Source organism: Medicago truncatula, chromosome 7, assembly GCF_003473485.1.
Source record: "Medicago truncatula cultivar Jemalong A17 chromosome 7, MtrunA17r5.0-ANR, whole genome shotgun sequence".
NCBI lineage: Eukaryota > Viridiplantae > Streptophyta > Magnoliopsida > Fabales > Fabaceae > Medicago > Medicago truncatula.
The window spans coordinates 50587211-50607194 of record NC_053048.1 but is presented as its reverse complement, the minus strand read 5'-3'; the positions used below and the strand labels follow the sequence as shown (position 1 = coordinate 50607194).

The following is a 19984-nucleotide window of genomic DNA, read 5'->3' as shown; positions in this document are numbered from 1 at the left end:
CTAAGCTTGACCTATTTAACTAAACAGGCTTTCTAAAAAGCCTAAGCCTAAGCCTATCTACTAAACAGTCCAGGCCAGGCCAAGTCAAAACAGGCCAGGCCGTAGACCCCTGTAGGCCAACCTAGCCTATTCCCAACCCTAACTACCATCTTCTTTGTATATGGGTGTAGAAAGTGTTATTGAAATACATTTGATTTTTTAGTTATTTATTTCACCGCATGTGTGTGGCGCTATCATCATTTTGTATGTCGTGTTGTGTTTGTTTTCTCAGCTTGTTGAGGTGTTTGTTTTGTTTAGATTGTCTATCTACTTCAAATCTTTAAAATTCAGTCAATCATCATAACTTACCGCTATATATCCGAAGGCATAAGAGACCAATCCTTGGTACCAACTCACCAACATTATTGTATTAAAATACCATCATCTTGCACTCAACACGCTCCCAAGTGTCACACCCATCTACAACACACTTTGGTGCTAAGTGCTAATTCTTCCAATTGATTGATCAATGCTATTATGGCTACAACTTGTATCTTTCCGTCCTAATACTCGCACGCTTAGAGCAAACACTAAAAAACTGACAAATAAGAGCCTATGGTGGGATTGAACTGAACTTACACTAGTTAATTTTACTAAACTAAAACTAAGTACCTAATGAGAAGATAACAATTCAAATAAAAGAAGATAACTCCTGACTCTCATTTTCAAAAAAAAAAAAAACCCTCCTAACTCTTATTCCTAAGAGTTACTAGGGACTCGAAAATAAAGTCCAGTGTTCACTAGGAGACGGAGTTATCGTGTAATCATCTTCTTCATCTCCATTCTATATGTTGTAGCATCAATATCCTATATCGATGTCCAACAAAGACAAATAAGAGTGGTTGTTCACATTTTTACAATTATGATGACGTCTAATCCCAAATCCATGACCCTTTACCAAATTGTATTTCCGATGCTAAGCATATTAAAACTATGTGATTTCATTTTAGTAAAAAACAACTTCATCTACAAATGCAGACGAGTGGGTGTGGTATATATACGGAACTTGTATAAATAGATGAATTTTGTTTTAGAGAAGATGTGCGATTATAACAAATAGTTCTCCATTTCTTAAAATGGGGTCATTTAAATGACATTTCATGAAACCCAAAAAAAAAAATATATACCATTTAAATCACACATATTTTGTTAAAATAATACATATTGACTTTTCATATGGGACAATACATAACTACTTCTATAGAGTGTAAATTTATATATATAAATGATTCAGAGATTATTTTTAAATATTATATTAAAATTATTAAAAGATCTTTTGTATTTCTCTCTCTTCTATTAACAATAATTCTTTTCAAAATATAATAAAAAAATAGTTTCATTTTAAGTATAAAAATTATTTTAAAAAATGGAATTTTGAAAAATAGCTTGTTTTTTACGTTGAAAAATATCTTACAAAAACACTAAAATATCAAACATGAAATTTTTATTCTAAAAATGGTAATATTTCTCCTCAAATAATCTTAAACAAACACACTCCAAATTTTACTCAGAATTATAAAGGGAAACGTTTTCTTATAAAGTAATGAATCGATCATTTTTTTAAAACAAGTCTTTTCCTTTAAAGTATGGGAAATGCTAACCGGTGTCCCCGGAACACTGGTTAAGGATATAAAAAAGGAAATTATATAATAGTTAATGCATTGAAATTGTATAATTAATTTATAATAAAGTCAAAAACAGTTTCCTCTTATGATAATAATTCTCTTTTATGGTATGCTTAACCAGTGTTTCGGAAGCACCGATTAACGGGACCCTTAAAATAATTAATCTAGTCATTTGATGTCCGTGTAGTATAGTGCCACCTTTTTTGAACTATTTTTTTTTGTTGTTAAGAAACGGAACTATTTAACATTATCCTAAAATAAAGTCCTGTATTACCTTTTTTAAAAATTAGATTTCTATTGTTTTGTCCATGCATGAGTTGAAGTGGTTAATATTAAAGACAAATAGATAAGAGATATGTAAAGTGATAATAATTATTAAAAACTTTGATAAAAAAGATATAGTTATTAAAAACTTGCATACGTTGATGGAGGAGTTGATCTCACAATGTTTAGTCTAATAATTTTAACATTGAACTAAGACATGGAAACTTATAAATCAAGACTTTCCTTAACTCACCTCAATGAAACTCTAAGTTATAACACAAAATTTCCTAATAATTTGAGGACTGTGACAAAAAAAAAAAGGTGTAAATTATGTGTGAAAATGTGCTATATATCTTGTTATTGACTAGACTAGATAACAAAAAAGAAGGGTGTAGTAGTATATATCCATCGAGAGTGCTAAAATAAGAAGAGTAACGCGGTAAATAGTTGTAAAGTATGAGAAAACGTCCCATTTAATTCGGATTCAAATTTCATGTTTGAATATTTAGTGGTGTGTGTACGTATAATAGAGAGAGAGAGAGAGAGATATATATTTGAACAGACACGACGTTAACAAATCGACAACCTTCCTTGTGTTGGGGCAGACACAAGAAAAATATACACAAAAATCTAGGGTTTCCAAATTATCATTCTTCCCTCCAAACCAAACATACACCTCCCTTCTTCTCTGTTTCCTCAACCACACTTCTTCAAGGTATTTCTTATTCATTCTCCTCTTAATATTATTATTTACCTCTGTAAAAATTCCTATGTTTTTTTTTATTTTTTATTTTTTATCCTTTTTAATTAATAAACCACATAAGGTAAAACCAGAAGCATCATTTCACAAACACCCTCAATTTCCATTTTTCATTGTAGTTATATTTTAATAAATTACTATAATTGTTCGATTTGAAATTTGAGGTAATTAATTTATTATTATGTACAGATTTGTGTTCAATTGGGGAAGAAAAGAAGGTGTTTGGCAAGGAGGGAGGTACAAGTTCAAAATTCAAAACCGTTGAAGATTTAATAATTCAGAATACGCTGTGGTTTGAATGCAGTGTTATTATATTACATTACATGGATTTGGATTCTTCTGATGATTCTATAAATACGAAAAATTGCAAATGTCACGACTGCAATTGCGAATGTGGTTGTTCCGAACGAGGTTCCAAGAATTGGATCCGTTCGGTGAAACGGAAACACCATGAAATGGAAAAGTTGGGAAAATTGAACGTTGGTGGTGATGGCGTTGTTCGCGTTGAAATTGGGGAGGAATGTGTGGCTTTACGTGAAGCGGTTAGTAGTCAACAGAAAGCGATTCAAGATTTGTGTTCTGAATTGGAAGAGGAGAGGAATGCTGCTTCGTCCGCGGCGAATGAAACAATGTCGATGATATTGAGATTGCAGACTGAGAAGGCTGAGCTTGAGATGGAAGCGCGACAATTTAAACGTTTTGTTGAGGAGAGGACGTGTCATGATCAACAGGAGCTTTTAGCTTTAGAGGAATTGTTGTACAAAAGGGAACAAGTGATACATTCACTTACGTGTGAAGTTCAGGCTTATAAGCATAGAATGCTGAGTTATGGCTTGACTGAGTCAGAGGTAGAAGGTGGTGATTATGAATTTCCACCTTATGAGTATCCTCCTTTGAAATGTAATGTAATGCATGTTTCTGCGGATGCTGCTGATGATGATGATGATGTTTTTGATGTTGATGTTGAGAAGTATGTGTTTGGGGAAACTCCGAGGGATCGTTTGAGGAATTTGGAGAATAGAATATCTCAAATGGAGAAAACCCCAACTTATAGTCAGATGGATGGGGATTTCAATGGGAAGAATGTTATAGAGAAGGTGATAGTTGGACATTCTCCTAGAACGAATAAACATTCGAGGAAATTTTCATGTGACTCGTCGTCGTTTGGCCCTGAGTTTGTGTCGGATTCTCCAAGGCTCAATGGTAGCTTTAGGAAGAGGAATAATAATAATGGGTCAGGGGATTTCTCCAATTTTAAGAAGGTAGATAATTTGTCCGAGGCTGGTGATAATATGACAGACAGAGTTTACACTATTGACTCTGAATTCAAAAGCGGACCTGGTGCTTTTGATGAATATGTAACAACTCCTAGGGAGTTTGGAAATCAGGGTGATTTTGAAGATCCTTATGTAAAGAAGCTTTACATGAGGCTTCAAGCACTTGAGGCGGACAGGGAATCAATGAGGCAGGCAATCATTTCGATGCGTACTGATAAAGCGCAGCTTGTTTTGCTCAAGGAAATAGCTCAACATTTGTGCAAAGAGATGCCAGAACAGAAGAGAGTTAATGTGAGATCCTTTGTTGGCGGCTTCACATTCTTCACAGTTTTTAAGGTAATTTAATCACAGATGGTGCAGATAGACTCATATACTTTTTAGTTTGCCCATTTTTCAGCCCAAGGTTCGATTGAGATGATCGTTATTTGTTTCATTCATCTTAACCAACAATACTTATTCTGTTTCATCTTTCTTTTGTGTACAGTGGGTTGCATCGATTGTTTCCTGGAGAAAGAGAGGTCATCAAATCAAGTAAGTAGTCAGTGGTTACATTCTTTGTTTCAAAATGTATGGACCTCACCTAGTATGATAAGTAGTCTGCTGAAGTGAGCAAAATCAAGCATTAGTCTAATATTCTCACAACTGCCTTAGCCAGAAACCATTGAAAGAAAACAATAGTTTAGAATTCAAACAGCTTTTACTGATAATGCTTACTAGGCAATCTATATTTCTTAAGGTTCTTTAATTTCCTATGAAATTTCAATGCATCATCCTCTGATATTATACATGTTAAATACTCATCATGCATTGTATTAAACGTTTGACACGATCATAATCTCTTAAAAAGTTAATTTTTTTTTTTGAAGAAGCTAAATTAGCCCACCTTAATTGGCACTAGGGAGAATCGAACCTGAGACATTGAGGAGGAGCACACTCCCAAGTCCCAAGCCAATACCACCAGGCCAACCCAACTGGGTTAATCTCTTAAAAAGTTAGTTTCTAATTTGCAGCAATGGTGATTACTGATTAAGGTTTACCGTTGAATACCGACAGAGTTTCCATGGAAATCTAACCATATCCTTATATTGGCCTCTCAAACAAACACTTTCTATAAATAACATAGTTGTTGTGTTGTATCTAGCAATTATAATAGGGTGCATTTTCTATAAGTAACAAAGTTGTTGTGTTGTATCTAGCAATTATGTTTATCTAGCATTTTCTTAGTGAGTTTAGAGGGCACAATTACTGTTTTTTTAACCTGTGAAAAAAAGAGAGTAAGTGAGTAAAGTAACCTTGAATGTATTTGACAAAAATATTCAACTGTCTGAACTCCTTGTGACTGTAGGTATATGTTTGGGCTACCATCTAGCAACGCCGGCTTGCTAATGCTCCTTGACAAAGGACCCCATGTAAGGTCGTGGAGATATGTTTCAAGAATGCAATTGGGAGATTAGATCACAGGCTAGGATCATACGTGGGAGCACCAAATGAAACTTCATCACACTGCTACGATATTTTATTTCTTCTTTTTTCCCCCTTAGATTTTTCTCTCAATAGTGATGTTTTGTTCGGTGTTTTCTGTTGTATGAGATTGAATGTAATATTGTAATTTGTTGGTTGATCAGTGAAACATGGATATGATTTGGCATTTGAGCCTTCTCTCTCTCTCGTATGCTTGGTTATAGTTGAGAATGTATATATACCATTAGACAGTCCTCTCATGTACATGCCATGCTGTAAGTGTCCTCACTTCTTCGTACATTATACTTATTTTTCTAAAGTTCAATCCTAGAAAGTTGCAGCGCTGTTTGTTGAGTCAATGGATTGTGTTGGGAATGCATTATCTATCAATTTATAATATGGCTATAACTTTGATCAACTTATGCTGACAAAATGAATTTGCATCTGATTTTTCCCGACGTTTTCTTTTCAAGTCATGATCATGAGATGTTTTTTTTGCAATCTTTTTTGTCAACCTTCCAGTTTTTTGAAAAGACCCCTAAGTAATCCAAAGTTTGGCCGGAGGGGTATTAGATTTGGATTTAAAAGGATTGTTTGGACATTAAAAGCTTTGTGGATGTTAAAAGAATGTAAGAATGCATTTACTTATAAGATTTTCTTACAATCCATAGATTTTAATGAATTTATAAAATTAAAAAGACCCTAATTCTAGCTTCATCTCCTCTCAAGTAACAGTTATCTACACACTAGAAGCTATAAACTGATCATCTATGAATCGACATCTTATTCTTCTTGTTATTGGATTTCAACAATTAAGTTAGGTTATGGCTTGTAAATAAAAAAAGTTAAAGGTTATGGTCTTTGTATAATAGGTATTTGAGCCTCCTAACGACGTGAGTACAAGTTTTTCTCCGTGAAATACATGTGGCACAAGTTTTTTCCGTGAAGAAGTACACATTGACTTAAAAATAGGAACTAAAAGTAAAAAAAAAAAAATAAACGAACTAAAAGGAAAAGTTTGTAAATAAAAAAAAACTTAAAAGGAAAAGTTAATATATTTATTTGAATAAAAATATATTTAATCTATAAAAATACTTCCTCCAGTCTACTTTATAAGTTTAATATATGATGCATATGGTCTATCATATCATGTAACCTAAAAAGATGAAAAGTTTGTTACATACACCGTAGGGAGTATAGGTTTTGTTGTGTAATTGTGACATTCGGGAATGTTTGGTATCAAAAAGGTGTTATTTTCCAAAAAACTATATTTCCTATATAGACAGTCTTATATGCGCACAACTGCGCCTCCAAAGTCAGCAATCTGATTCCACAATGTTGAGTTTCAGAATGATGAACTTGTTGTCCCGTATCAAAACAAGAACAAAGAAGAAAATCAAAAGAAAAAATCCAAACCAAAACCCTCACAAACTCAAAAACCAAAACCCCATTTCTTCCATTACCAAAAACCACTCATCTCTCGTTGAAGAAGAAGAAGAAGAAGATACCAAAGAATGTTTCAGCATCAAAAGCTCTGCCCCATCACACACACACGGTGTTCAGCCCTTAGGCAATCTCTATTTCAATCCAGGTTCCATCAACTCCAGAGACACTGGTTTAGGTAATCTTCATACCCTCACTGATGAGCTTGTTCTTGATATTCTAGGGTTTTTGGATGGTAATAGTTTAGGGGTTTTGGCTTGTGTGAGCAAATCGTTTTATGTTTTTACTAATCATGAACCCCTTTGGAGGAATCTTGTGTTGGAGAATTTTGTTGATGGGTTTCAGTATAATGGGTCATGGAAATCTACTTTTGTTGTTTCTAAGGGGTACCCTTTGTTGCATATGGCGAGTGGTGATGTTCGGAGTTTTAAAGTTAGAGACTTTTATTCTGATTATCTTTTTCAGAGTTGGTTATGTGCTAATCTTGAAATGAAAGGTGAATGGTTGGAGAGGGATAATATTGTTAGGAAGAGAGGGATTTCGGTTGCGGAGTTTGTGGCGAATTTTGAGGAGGTTAATAAGCCGGTGTTGTTGGAAGGGTGTATTGATAATTGGGATGCATTGAGGAATTGGGATAGAGATTATTTGGTTAATTTGTGTGGTGATGATGTTAAGTTTTCGGTTGGGCCGGTGGAGATAAAGCTTAAGGACTATTTTGGGTATTCGGATCAAGTTAGAGAAGAAAGGCCGTTGTATTTGTTTGATCCAAAATTTGCTGAAAAAGTTCCGAAATTGGGTTTGGAATATGAAGTTCCGGTGTATTTTCGGGAGGATTTGTTTGGTGTTTTGGGAAATGAGAGACCTGATTATAGGTGGATTATTATTGGACCAGCTGGGTCTGGATCGTCTTTTCACGTTGATCCAAATTCAACTTCAGCTTGGAATGCTGTGATCAAGGGGTCGAAGAAATGGGTATTGTTTCCTCCCGATGTTATTCCGCCCGGTGTTCATCCTAGCCCTGATGGTGCAGAGGTTGCTTCACCTGTTTCAATAATTGAGTGGTTCATGAACTTTTATGGTGCAACAAAGAATTGGAAAAAGAAACCAATTGAGTGCATATGTAAAGCTGGGGAGGTTATCTTTGTGCCTAGTGGATGGTGGCATTTGGTGATCAACCTGGAGGAATCAATTGCCGTAACACAAAACTATGTTAGCAGGTGAGGTTTTCTATCTTAGTACTTTTTGTTTAATAGATTTTTCTTTTTAGATAATATGCTGGATTAAGTAGTCATTATTTTGTTTGTTAAGCAGTCAAGAGCCTGATTTTATATGTCCTTTTTTTGTCTGTTAAGTAGTCATTTTTTTGTCTGTTAATAGGTTTGTCAGGATGTTCATTGTTTTAATTCGGATGTTATAAACATGCCTTGGCATCTCAAAATTTGGCTTTTAGAGTGTCTTTGGACTACATATTTGAAAATAAAATTGGAGTCATTATGATTAGAAATTATCAGTACATGGTTATTCGCTTATTGATTTGCAATAGCATGGGTCAATTATTTGTCACTTGCTCATTTTATGTTGAGCTGCGCCATTGCAGCTTCAATGAATTTCTCTTTATATTTTGAAATGAGTACGAGTGAGGAACTGTTATATGTATCCCTACTACTCCCTAGGTACAATAGCTCACTGATTAGATGCAGTTTAGTGACCTTAAGATATTGGCGCGACCTTCACAAAGTCAGAGCCCCTTCTAGGAATCACATAATCCTGATGGAAAGTTTTTTTCTTTCTTTTTCAAAGCTAATGCAGATAAATTTCTCATTTAGTGCATGTTTGGAGAAACGGTGAGTTCGATGAAATCACAAAGACAACGTGATTTTATTGAAGCTCAAAAGTGCAGCTTTTGCTAAAACCAGTGCGACACATTGTGATTCTACCTGTTGGTTTTATGACTGAAAGATGAAAAACGTAGGAGAATAGAAAAGGAAGTTGCAGGTTGAGTGGAAATAGGAATTCAGTTTTTTATTATGACAGAAGCAGTACACTTAAAAATTTAAAAAACAAAACTGAACAACACACGTTGCCAATACTTCAGCAAGTAACAACTACTTGCTCCTAAAATGTAGGAACACTAATTGACTAAAAATAACTGATACAGAATAAAATAAACATAAAGAAAAGCCACATAATGCAGTCCTAAAAGCAAATAATTAACACTCCTCCTTGCTTTAGGATCTGCAAACTCCAATTTTCTGCCTTAAGAACTCAAACTTGCTAACAGGAAGTGGTTTTGTAAATAAATCTGCCAGTTGCTCTTCTGATCTGCAATAAACCAAAGTGACTTCTCCACTTTGTTGAACCTCTCTTAAGAAGTAGAGCTTGATGTTGAAATGTTTAGTCTTCCCATGACATACTGGATCCTTTGAAATTGCAATTGCTGCCTGACTGTCGACAAAGATTTTTGTCTTATCATTCTGCTGGATATCTAAATCACATAAAACCTTTTTTAACCATAAAACTTGATTTGCAGCAGCTGTTGCTGCTATGAATTCAGCTTCTGCAGTGGATTGTGCTACAATCTCTTGCTTCTTTGTGCACCATGAGAACATTCCTGAGCCTAGGCTGAAACAATACCCCGAAGTACTCTTCATGTCATCAACAGATCCAGCCCAATCACTATCAGAGAATCCATACAACTTGAACTCTTGACATTTTTCAAATTTGACGCCAAAATCAGTAGTACCTTTAATATACCTCAGTATTCTTTTTGCTGCTATCAAATGCATAAACCGAGAGAGAAGACTTACAGCAAATAGAATATCTGGCCTTGTTGCTGTGAGATACATTAAACATCCAATCAAGCTCCTATAATATCCTTCGTCAATTTTATCAGCACCATCTTCCTTGCTAAACTTTTCCTTTTGGTTCATTGGTGTGCTAACTACTTTGCACTCCTCCATCTGAAATTTCTTCAATATTTCTTTTGCATATTTTTTTTGGCAAATGAACGCCTCATTTTCATTTTGCTTGATTTCAATACCAAGAAATTAAGTCATAAGACCAAGATCTGTCATTTCAAAAGCCTTCATCATTTCTTGTTTGAACTCTTCAACCAGCCTTGTATCATCTCCGGTCACTAACATATCATCAACATAGAGAGAAACTATCAGAACATTGTTTCCCTTATGCTTCACATAAAGAGTTGACTCGGATAAGCTTTTCTCAAAGCCTATGTTCAACAGATGATCATTTATCCTACTGTACCAAGCTCTTGGTGCTTGTTTTAAGCCATAAAGAGCCTTTTTGAGTAGATAAACTTTAAAATCTTTACCTTGCACCACGAATCCCTCAGGCTGCTCCACATATATTTCTTCGTGTAAAACTCCATTTAGAAAGGCTGATTTGACATCTAACTGCATTTAGTTTTGTTCTAAAAACCCATTTAACTCCAATGATTTTTCTATCTTCAGGCCTGTCAACAAGTTCCCATGTCTTGTTTTTCTGAATCATTGACATCTCCTCCTCCATTGCATTTTTCCACTTTAGATCTTTTAATGCTTCCTCACAACATGCAGGTTCGCATATTGCTACATTGCACCTTTGATATATGTCGGACAGCAACCTTGTGCCTCTAATGGGAGGATCATCTTCTAATTCATTCTGATACAACTCTGTTGTTTGCTTTTTAAGATGATCATTTTCAATATTGTTGAAAGATCCAATTGTTCTTTGCGGATTCTTCCAGTCCCATTGTTGATCTTCATTAAAATGCACATCTCTATAGACAGTCACCTTTCCACTTTGAGGATGATACACTTTGTAGGCTTTGGAAACTGAACTATAGCCCACAAAGATGCCCGAAATTGCTTTCTTGTCAAGTTTGTCACGCTTAACCTGTGGAACATGTGCAAAACAAACACAACCAAACACTTTAAGAAAGGATAGTGAAGGCTTATACCCATACCAAGCTTCAAAATGAGTTTTATCTTTCAAAGCCTTCGAAGGAAGTCGGTTTTGAAGAAAAACTGTTGTGTTTGCCGCTTCTGCCCAAAAATGTTTAGGCATCTCCTTCTCATGCAACATACATCTAGCCATCTCCATTACATATCTATTTCTCCTTTCACTAACTCCATTTTGTTGTGGCGTATATGGTGTTGTGAGTTGATGTTCAATTCCAGCTTCTTCACAAAACAAATTGAATTGTGTTGATGTATACTCCTTGCCATTATCAGACCTCAAAAATTAAATCTTGCAACCGCTTTGATTTTCCACCATTTTTTTGAACTTTACAAATACTCCAGCCACTTCATGCTTGAATTTCAAGAAAAAAATCCAGCACATTCTTGTAAAATCATCTATGAAGAGAATAAAGTAGAGACTACCTTGTAATGATGGTGTTCTTTGAGGTCCTGCCACATCAGTGTGAATGAGTTGCAACTTCTAAGAGGCTCTCCAAGTTGTTTTGGGAAATGGTAATCTGTTTTGTTTACCAAATTGAAAAGCATTGCAATTTGGCAAATGATTGGACAGTATCGGTAGACCTCTCGTCATGTCTTTCTTTTCCATGTTTAACATTCTTTGAATATGACAATGACCAAGTCGCTTGTGCCAAAGTTCTGTCGAACTAACATGGGTGACATAAGTTGTTTGCTCCTCCTCGGTTGGATCAAATGAGAAGCTTTTAAGCCTCATTTTAACCTTTAAAATCTCTTGACCAGTTGTGTCAAAAATAGCACAATGTTGATCTTCAAAAGATACTTTAAATCCTTTTTCTATTAACTGACCCACACTAAGCAAGTTTTGGTCAATATCAGGTACATAAAGAACATCTGAGATTGTTTTTATACCTGAAGTTGTTGAAATTGGGATGGTTCCTTTTCCTTTTGCAGCAATATAACTACCATTCCCAATTCTTACATTTGAAACTTTGGCAGGCTTTAAATCCTTGAAAAGAGTTTTATCATGTGTCATATGGTTTGTACAACCACTATCAATCAACCAACATTCTGAGCTGCTCCTCGTTGAATAACAAGATGCTGTAAACATATGATCTTCTTCATCTTGCTCAACAACTTGGGCATTGACTTCATTTTGTTGAGACTTGCCTTTGCATATCACCGCTTCGTGTCCAAGCTGATTGCAGTTGTTGTATTTTGTCTGGTCTTTTCCAACATCTGAATGATGGATGACCCAATTTTCCACAGTGCTCACAAGGAGGAAAATTTTTCCTTTTCCCCTTATCTTTGCTTTGGTTGCTTGCAGTACTTCCAACTACATGATGCTTGGCTGGTAAAGCACCTTCAACCACATGATCTTGCCTCATGAGCCTTCGTTGCTCTTGAGCCTGCAAAGCATGTAACACTGCTGCTAAGGTGATCTTTGACAAATCTTTTGTGTTCTCCAAGGTGGTTATTGATGCTTCATATCTCTCAGGCACCGTAACCAGAATTTTTTCAACAATTCTGGAATCAGCAAATTGAGTGCCGAGTAACCAAACCTTGTTTGCAATGGAAAGCAATCTGTCAGAGTAATCTTTGATTGTCTCAGACTCTACTCTTTCATTTTCTGCATCTCAAATTCCCTCATCAAATTCAGCACTTGCATGCCTCGAATCCTCTCATCCCCCGCGTATTCTTCCTTCAAATAGTCCCAGATTTCTTTGGCTGTTTTGAGGGTCATAATTTTGGTGAAAACATTTTGTGAAACACTGGAGTAAAGAACAGATTTTGCCTTTGCCTTCCGAGTTTTTCTCTCCTTGTGATATTTTAATTGAGCCATGGTAGGATTATTCGGCAGCGGAAGAACTTCATAATCCTCTTCAACGACCTCCCAAACATCCAAAGCCTCTAGGTAAGACTCCATTCTTACTGCCTAAAGGTCATAGTTCTCCCCATCAAAGACGGGAGGAGCAACATGTGAGAAACTTGTTTCAGTTTCCATTTTCACAGGTCCTGTGAGATGATAGCTCTGATACCAATTTGTTGGTTTTTTGACTGAAAGATGAAAAACGTAGGAGAATAGAAAAGGAAGTTGCAGGTTGAGTGGAAATAAGAATTCAGTTTTTTATTATGACAGAAGCAGTACACTTAATAATTTAAAAAACAAAACTGAACAACACACGTTGCCAATACTTCAGCAAGTAACAACTACTTGCTCCTAAAATGTAGGAACACTAATTGACTAAAAATAACTGATACAGAATAAAATAAACATAAAGAAAAGCCACATAATGCAGTCCTAAAAGCAAATAATTAACACTACCGAATTCACTGTCAATCCAAATATGACATCTGATCGGCTAATGATTTTGTCTTCTGATATAATTATTGAAGAGCCGATAAGCACATGTGATACGATGTCTCTTTAACAACAACATGCTTGTACTTTTCTTGCTATATTAATACTAAATGTTAATAATTTTATTATATTTTGTTTGATGTGGTTTGAATTCTTTTGGCTTTGTATTTTGTTGGTTCATTGAATAACTTTAACCTCAAACGCTAGCTGTACTTGTTACAGGAGAAATTTGTCAAGTGTCTTGGAGTTTCTTAAGAGGCCGAACGCAAGCACACTGGTATCTGGAACAAAGGATAGAGTAAATTTGCATGATAAGTTTAAGAATGCTATTGAGGCTTCTTTTCCTGGAGCAATTGATGAACTGGCCCAAAAAGAAGAAGAGAAAAAGATCCAGCAAAGGAAACTTTCCTTCTGGGATTCTGTTGCAGACACCAGAGTGGGAGCTTTCAAGTTCTCTTTCTAGAGAGAAATTCATACATAGTAGTGACGACTGAAGTTACTGATCCAAATTTCCGGCTGATTATAGAAATCAATTTTGACATTTTGATTAGTTTTTAATTTGTTGTACTCTATTTTTTTTAGAAGCTATTACAGAAATCCAATTGCATATGTGGACCCTAAAGTCTAGTGTTCCTTTGATTGCTTCAATGTTTTCACTAGCTAAGAAATGGCTGAGTATTTGTTGCGATAAGCGCAAGTCTATGTATGTTTGATTGATTTTGTGTGACGAGTATTTATTTTGACATACCTTGATTTTGATTGAAATTGATTTTGGATTAAAGCTGAGAATTGATTTATGTTTGAATACATTAATTAATTAATGCAAAAGTGATTATAATTAATTGATGTTGTTTGGATAGTTTGAATTAAAATTGCTTTTAGATGTGTAATTATCAAAATGTTTGTTTGAATAGCTTGAATTAAAAAGGAAAAGCTAACTTGTGCCCTTAAGACACAAGTTAACGAATCAAATATAATAATTTTTTTGTTGGATTGTGCGCATTAAATTTAATTTTTGAATTTGTAATAAATTTAATGAATATTAATATGAGCAATTGATGAACTGACCTAAAAAAAAGATCACTTAAGTAGTAATATGAGGGTGTATTGGATCATGATTCTAAAGAATTTTAAAAGACTTTTTTATCATGAAAAAGTCTTGTGGTATTCAATCAAGACTCTTTCCAATTTAAAAAAAGTCTTGTGTTATTCAATCAAGATTCTTTGTCATTTAAAAAAAGTCTTGTTGTATTCAATCAAGACTCTTAATCACTTAAAAAAAGTCTAGTGGTATTCAAAATCATTCAAATTTTGAAGGATTGTTTAATAAATCAGATTTTGATGGATTTTGTGGGATTTTCTAGTGAAATTTTAGCATGAAAAAGTCTTTCATGAAAACATGAGATTTCTTAGGATTATTTTTTTCTTTTAAGATTTTACTATCTCTCCCTCTCTCTCCTCCCTTCTCTCTTACTCTCTCTCTTCCTCTCCTCTCTCTCTCTCTCTCTCTCTCTCTCTCTCTCTCTCTCCCCTTCCTTCTCTCTCTCTAGCTCTCCCGTATCTCTGATTCCTTCACTCTCTCTCTCTAGCTCTAGCTCTCCTGTAAAAAATAAAATAAAATAAATAAAAGAGTCTTTATTGAAATTTTGTGAAAGAGAGTGTGTTATGATATTTTTTTCAAATTATTTCTTAAAATTCATAAAATCTGTTAAAATCTCTTGAAATCCATAAAATCATTTCAAATCCTTTAAAATCTTATGAATTAAATCCATTGAAATCCTTAATAGTCTTTTAAAATCATCAAAGTTATCAAAATCTTGCAAAGTCTTTTAAAATCGTCAAAATTTTTTTAAACAAAAATTGTCCTTTAAAATCCTAATCCATACACCCCCTAGATTTAATTATTTTTCATGAAAAAACAAACCAACAATCTCACAGAGGATTTAGAATAGAATTTATATAACTTATAAATTATAGAATTTCTAACTTAAATTCTAGTCGCAACGAGTAGGACTGTTCGTCAAGTGCAATTTATTATGAACAATCAAACAAGACATTTATCAAATAATAAAAATAAAGACAATAATTATAAATAGGTCTGCTGCCACATTATAAACCAAATAACAACCCGCAGTAATAATAGTTAACATAAAAAGTTTAGAATTATGAACCTTACAAAACCTGGTTCACAATAATAGCAATAATGTTGAACAAACCTCACAGAAAGAGGATTAGGATATTTACAAACTCAATGAAAGGGGGTACTTAATCATCTGAGGCCGGTGACAAAATTTTAAGCAACTTTATGATATCGTTGCTAGTACATGCGCTAGAGTAGAAGACCTTAAAAAAAAAACACCATAAAAAATACAGAACGGTGCTTGGATGAACGATAAGTTTGACAAAGTCATAATACCGTTGAAATTTTAAAGTATAGTTTTTGCTATAATAACAATTCACCGTGACTCTAACAATCTCACTATCAATCCAAATATGCACTAATACTGATAGTAAGGTGGTGCATATAAAGCATAACCATGTTGATGAGGGGCGTACATGGGATCATAACTATTGTACCGATAATAGGGCATCGGTGGAGGAGGAGGAGGGTAGAATCTTCCTTGATACATATGTGCATAACTGTTGCCTTCCTTACTATTAATCCAGCAAAGCTTCACTTTCTTTCCATGTTTGGATGTCATCCTCATAATTTTATTCGAATCTACCTTGCCTGAGATATATATTATCCCTTCCTTTGTATCAAAGTTGTAGCTTAAACCTATATAATCCATATCCATATAATTAAAAATAAAGAAAAGAATTTTCTTCAGATAAAAGAAATAAATATACTTGTGTCTCTTTTTTTTATTAAAAAATAGGTTTCCGTTTTAAAAAAGACATGTTTTACTCTCCTAAATTTGTGGTTCTTGCAAAACAAATTTAATGCTCTTTTGATATGTTTTTTTAAGGATTTTTTTTAAAAGGCTTAGGAAACCTGATTGGACATATTTAAAAGTTAAGGGACATAACACAATATTTGTGAAAAGAGGAAGTGAGACCAAATTTTAGATTTTTTTTTTTTGAACAAAAATTTTAGAAATTTTTATAGGACAAAAATATATCTTTAGTCCAAAATAAATATGTTGATAAACAAATAATGGGAATAAATAAATCTTTCATATCTTTTTTTTAGAAAGAAAAAATAGATTTTAATCTCCATTTTGAAAGTGTCGTATTTTTTTTCTCCAATGCTTTTTTTGATGGATTTGTTCTTCTATGTTTTAAAAGGTAAAAAATCTATTTTTGTCTCCTAATTTTTTAAGGAATTCTATTTTCAAAACAAAACTTCTATTTTGATCTCTTATATTTTAAATATAAAATAAAATTTCCTGGTGAACTTAGCTCAGTTGGTAGGGACAATGCATAATACATGCAAAGTCCTGGGTTCGAACCCCGGCCATTACCAAAAAATATAAAATAAAATATTTTATCTCTATCTTTTAAAGTTTCTTAAAAATCAATTTTGGTAACTCTTTTTATATCTACCCCAAGGATAACAAATAACACACCTAAAAGGTTTTTGGTATAAAACATACTCTAAAAAGTTAAGAAGACATGAACGATACTTTTTTAATGGACAAATAAATAAACTTTATCCATAATAAATATGTAGATTAGAAGGAAAAGAATTATATATAAGTTTCATCTCTTATTCTTTTTCATAAAAAAAAAAGGTTTTAGTTTAAAAGGGTATATCCGACTCATAACTTTTTTTTTTAGGGAAGACTCATAACTTTTAACATGCATAATTTGTGGTTCTTAAAAAAAGTGATTTTAGTACTCTTTTGATGTTTATCTAAAGAGACTAAATTTGTTTGTAGGCGGATGGATGTGATTGTCATGCAGTCGATCAGATCTGGATCAAACATTTTAAACTTGATCGACTATTGTGCAATCAATTGCACTCGATCCATGCTTTGAAAGGGAAAAAGAAAAAAAAAACACAACAAGTTTTAAAAGTGGGACTGAGACCAAATTTTGAAAGGACAAAACACATATTTGATCCGAAATAAAATAAACAAAGAAGACACATAGTTAGGGCTGGACAAAAAACCGATACCCACCCGAATCCGTATTAACCGCTTAGATAAAACAGTGATTTGGACGGGTCATTTTCTGATGAACGGGTCGTCGGGCTGTTTCTGTCAGTTTACAACGGATAATAGCGGACGGTTGCGGACTTGGATTTTCAATCCAATGGAACTCGAATCCGACCGAGAGATAACAGTAGTAATACATACCAGTAATATTGAAACTGCTTTTTCCATGGTCAATTCAGCCTTTTCTCTTTCTTCTTGAGACAAACCCACGTGATCACTTTCTTTATGTGTATTTTAATACTAATTAAATTAATTGTAGCCTCTAAAATCTAATCACGGTTCTCTTTCCTAGTTTCAAAAAGCTGAAGACTACTACTTGAACTTTCATGTATTCTCACTCAATTTTTTATCTCTCTGAAAACTCAATCTAATGCCTCTCTCTCTCAATTGATGCTATTTTTCGTCTTCTTCATCATTTGAACCCTCTACATCATATATGCATCTTTTAATAAATGGACATACACAAAAGAAGCAAATGAATTTGAAGAGTGTTGTTGTCATATTTCTTGGTTTTTTTGTGTTGCTACTCTTGATTATGTTTCTTAGTTTCTGGATTTTTCTACCCTTTCATGTTATAGGTTTTTTATTGATTAAGAACCGTTTGAACCCACCCACAAAATCCGACAACCGTTCAAACCGTCACCCGAAATAACCACAGACACCAACGGACGAAAGTGGACTGTGTTTTTTCAACTGTGGTTTGCTTCGGATGGACGATTTTCAGCCCAAAACCGTCCGAATCCGACCGTTGTCCACCCCTAACATAGCGTGCAATCCTTCGATTTTCTTGAGTATTTTTGTCATAGTATCAGACCATCCCTTGCAGTTAGTGTCCACTTTAATAGCACAACTCTACCATGAAAGAACGATATAATAAATAGTTTATATATATACGAAGATCAACCAGAGTGTGTCAGTGAATATATGGAATAAATAAAAGGAACTACATTACTCAAAGATGCTAACCATGTTAGATCTCACTCCTTCCTGAAAAAACTTCATTACTTTGTAATTTTCAAAGAAAGCAATGAGTTGAAAGAAAAAGAAAAAAAAAGGGCGAAGACAGTGAGTTGAAAGTTGAAGATGAGAAGAGAAGAATGAAAACCGTTAGGTCTTTAATAAGGTTTCTGCAGAGAAAAAAGTTGCATTGATGGTAAATAAAATTAAATGCATAGAAAATCAATTCAAAAAATTGAGATTTTAATAGAGTAGTGCTCCCGAGCATTTCACGACGTGTGTGCACCGTTGGATTTTGGATTTTGTTTTTTTACTGAAATACATGTGTGGAGTGGATTGTTATGTTATAACAGCATTGCTTTATTTATTACTCCCTCCGTCCCAAATTGTAAGACGTTTTGGTCATTTCACACGTATTAAGAAATGTAATTAATATTGCATGGGGAAGAGAAATTATGAGTTGTTTTATAAAATTATCCCTAATAAATGGTATGGAAAAGATAAATAAAATAATTGAAAGAATAGAGAGTAATTAATAGTTAAGGATATAATAGGAAAAATAACATTAATATTTCATTGGTATTGTAAAGCGACATATAATTTGGGACAAATTTTTTTTCCGCGACATACAATTTGGGACGGAGGGAGTAATAGAAAGAGCGTGTTTCATTTAACAAGTAATATTTCCTCATGGTTTGGTGGAGAGAACGTGGGCTAGGTATACTAAAAAGTCTTTCAACACTGTTTCGTGATCTCGTCCTAATAAACTCTCTCGCGAAACAAAGCATTTCCCATTTTAATATTAAAAACGATGATAAATAGTCATTTTCGTTCTTCGATATGTGATGAGTAGACATAATAGTTTTTAATGTATTAAAATTTAAAAATAGTTGTTGATTGTGCAATACGTTAATCAAAATCGTCTCTAATGTTATATATGTGCTACAATATATATATATATATATTAAACAATCAAAAATGGAATATATATTAACATAAAACAAACAATCTAGAAAGCACAAGACATGACAAAGAGACTCCTAAAGATACACAGAGTCAGTCAGATCATACAAAAAATCAAAAACCATTAGCCGATGCTCAGACATTGAAAATGGTTCGACCACCACCTATCAATACTAAACATAAAAGTGGCTTTTTTTATCTTTCAGCCAACCTATAAACAAATATTTTACTTTATCCAACAATCAATCCCTATAAAAAGAGTTATTCTCAAAATTGAATGATTATTTTAATGTTAGAGAGTATTTTATAATTTTGATATGGATTTTTCTAACCTATGCAACATTATATAGAATAAGGTGCAATAAATATATCATTTTCTTCACCAAAAATATCACTTTAATTATCCTTTTATTTGAAAACTTGTTTTTTTTCTCTATCCTATTAATCATTTTATTTTATTTTCATAACTTCATACTACAACAATAAATATTACTTTTAGTGATAAATGCATGGAAAATTATCATTTGATCCAATACAGCGACATTTCTTTAAACAAGGGTGTCACAAAATTTATTTAGATTTTTAATATTAAAAAACACAATTCCTATTTTTCTATTTCCCTTACTTCTTCATATTCTTCCAACGACACAACAAGATGAACCAAACTGGTCCGTCTTTCAAGCTCCACCGCTATCATAGTGAGCCAAATGTCCAGAAAATTAATGAGCCAATGCCTAA

The 19984-nt window shown here is 33.6% G+C and overlaps 2 protein-coding genes across 3 annotated transcripts; both read left to right on the top strand.

Annotated features, from left to right (window-relative positions):
- Positions 1-2462: 2462 nt before the first annotated feature.
- LOC25499536 (myosin-binding protein 7) lies at positions 2463-5690 on the top strand. Its single transcript, XM_013594819.3, has 4 exons — positions 2463-2643; positions 2878-4301; positions 4450-4496; positions 5311-5690. The coding sequence occupies exons 2-4, from the start codon at positions 3012-3014 to the stop codon at positions 5417-5419; spliced, it is 1446 nt and encodes a 481-aa protein (XP_013450273.1). The 5' UTR covers positions 2463-2643; positions 2878-3011; the 3' UTR covers positions 5420-5690.
- Positions 5691-6591: 901 nt separating this feature from the next.
- Positions 6592-13931, top strand: LOC25499535 (F-box protein At5g06550). 2 transcript variants are annotated; one of them, XR_005643082.1, is made up of 3 exons: positions 6592-8086; positions 13389-13743; positions 13790-13931. XR_005643082.1 is itself a non-coding variant. In XM_013594818.3 (2 exons), the coding sequence occupies exons 1-2, from the start codon at positions 6762-6764 to the stop codon at positions 13627-13629; spliced, it is 1566 nt and encodes a 521-aa protein (XP_013450272.2). In that variant the 5' UTR covers positions 6592-6761; the 3' UTR covers positions 13630-13931. The 2 variants fall into 2 exon arrangements, 1 of the variants encoding a protein (XP_013450272.2); XM_013594818.3 differs by having other exon boundaries at positions 13389-13931.
- The last annotated feature ends 6053 nt before the right edge of the window (positions 13932-19984 follow it).

Bases quoted from the DNA above. Each gene is read 5' to 3' on its own strand.
- LOC25499535 (XM_013594818.3), top strand. From the start codon at position 6,762: ATGTTGAGTTTCAGAATGATGAACTTGTTGTCCCGTATCAAAACAAGA. The intron at 8,087-13,388 runs GTGAGGTTTTCT...TACTTGTTACAG, and splicing joins ACACAAAACTATGTTAGCAG to GAGAAATTTGTCAAGTGTCT.
- LOC25499536 (XM_013594819.3), top strand. From the start codon at position 3,012: ATGGATTTGGATTCTTCTGATGATTCTATAAATACGAAAAATTGCAAA. The intron at 4,302-4,449 runs GTAATTTAATCA...TTTTGTGTACAG, and splicing joins CATTCTTCACAGTTTTTAAG to TGGGTTGCATCGATTGTTTC. The intron at 4,497-5,310 runs GTAAGTAGTCAG...TTGTGACTGTAG, and splicing joins AAGAGAGGTCATCAAATCAA to GTATATGTTTGGGCTACCAT.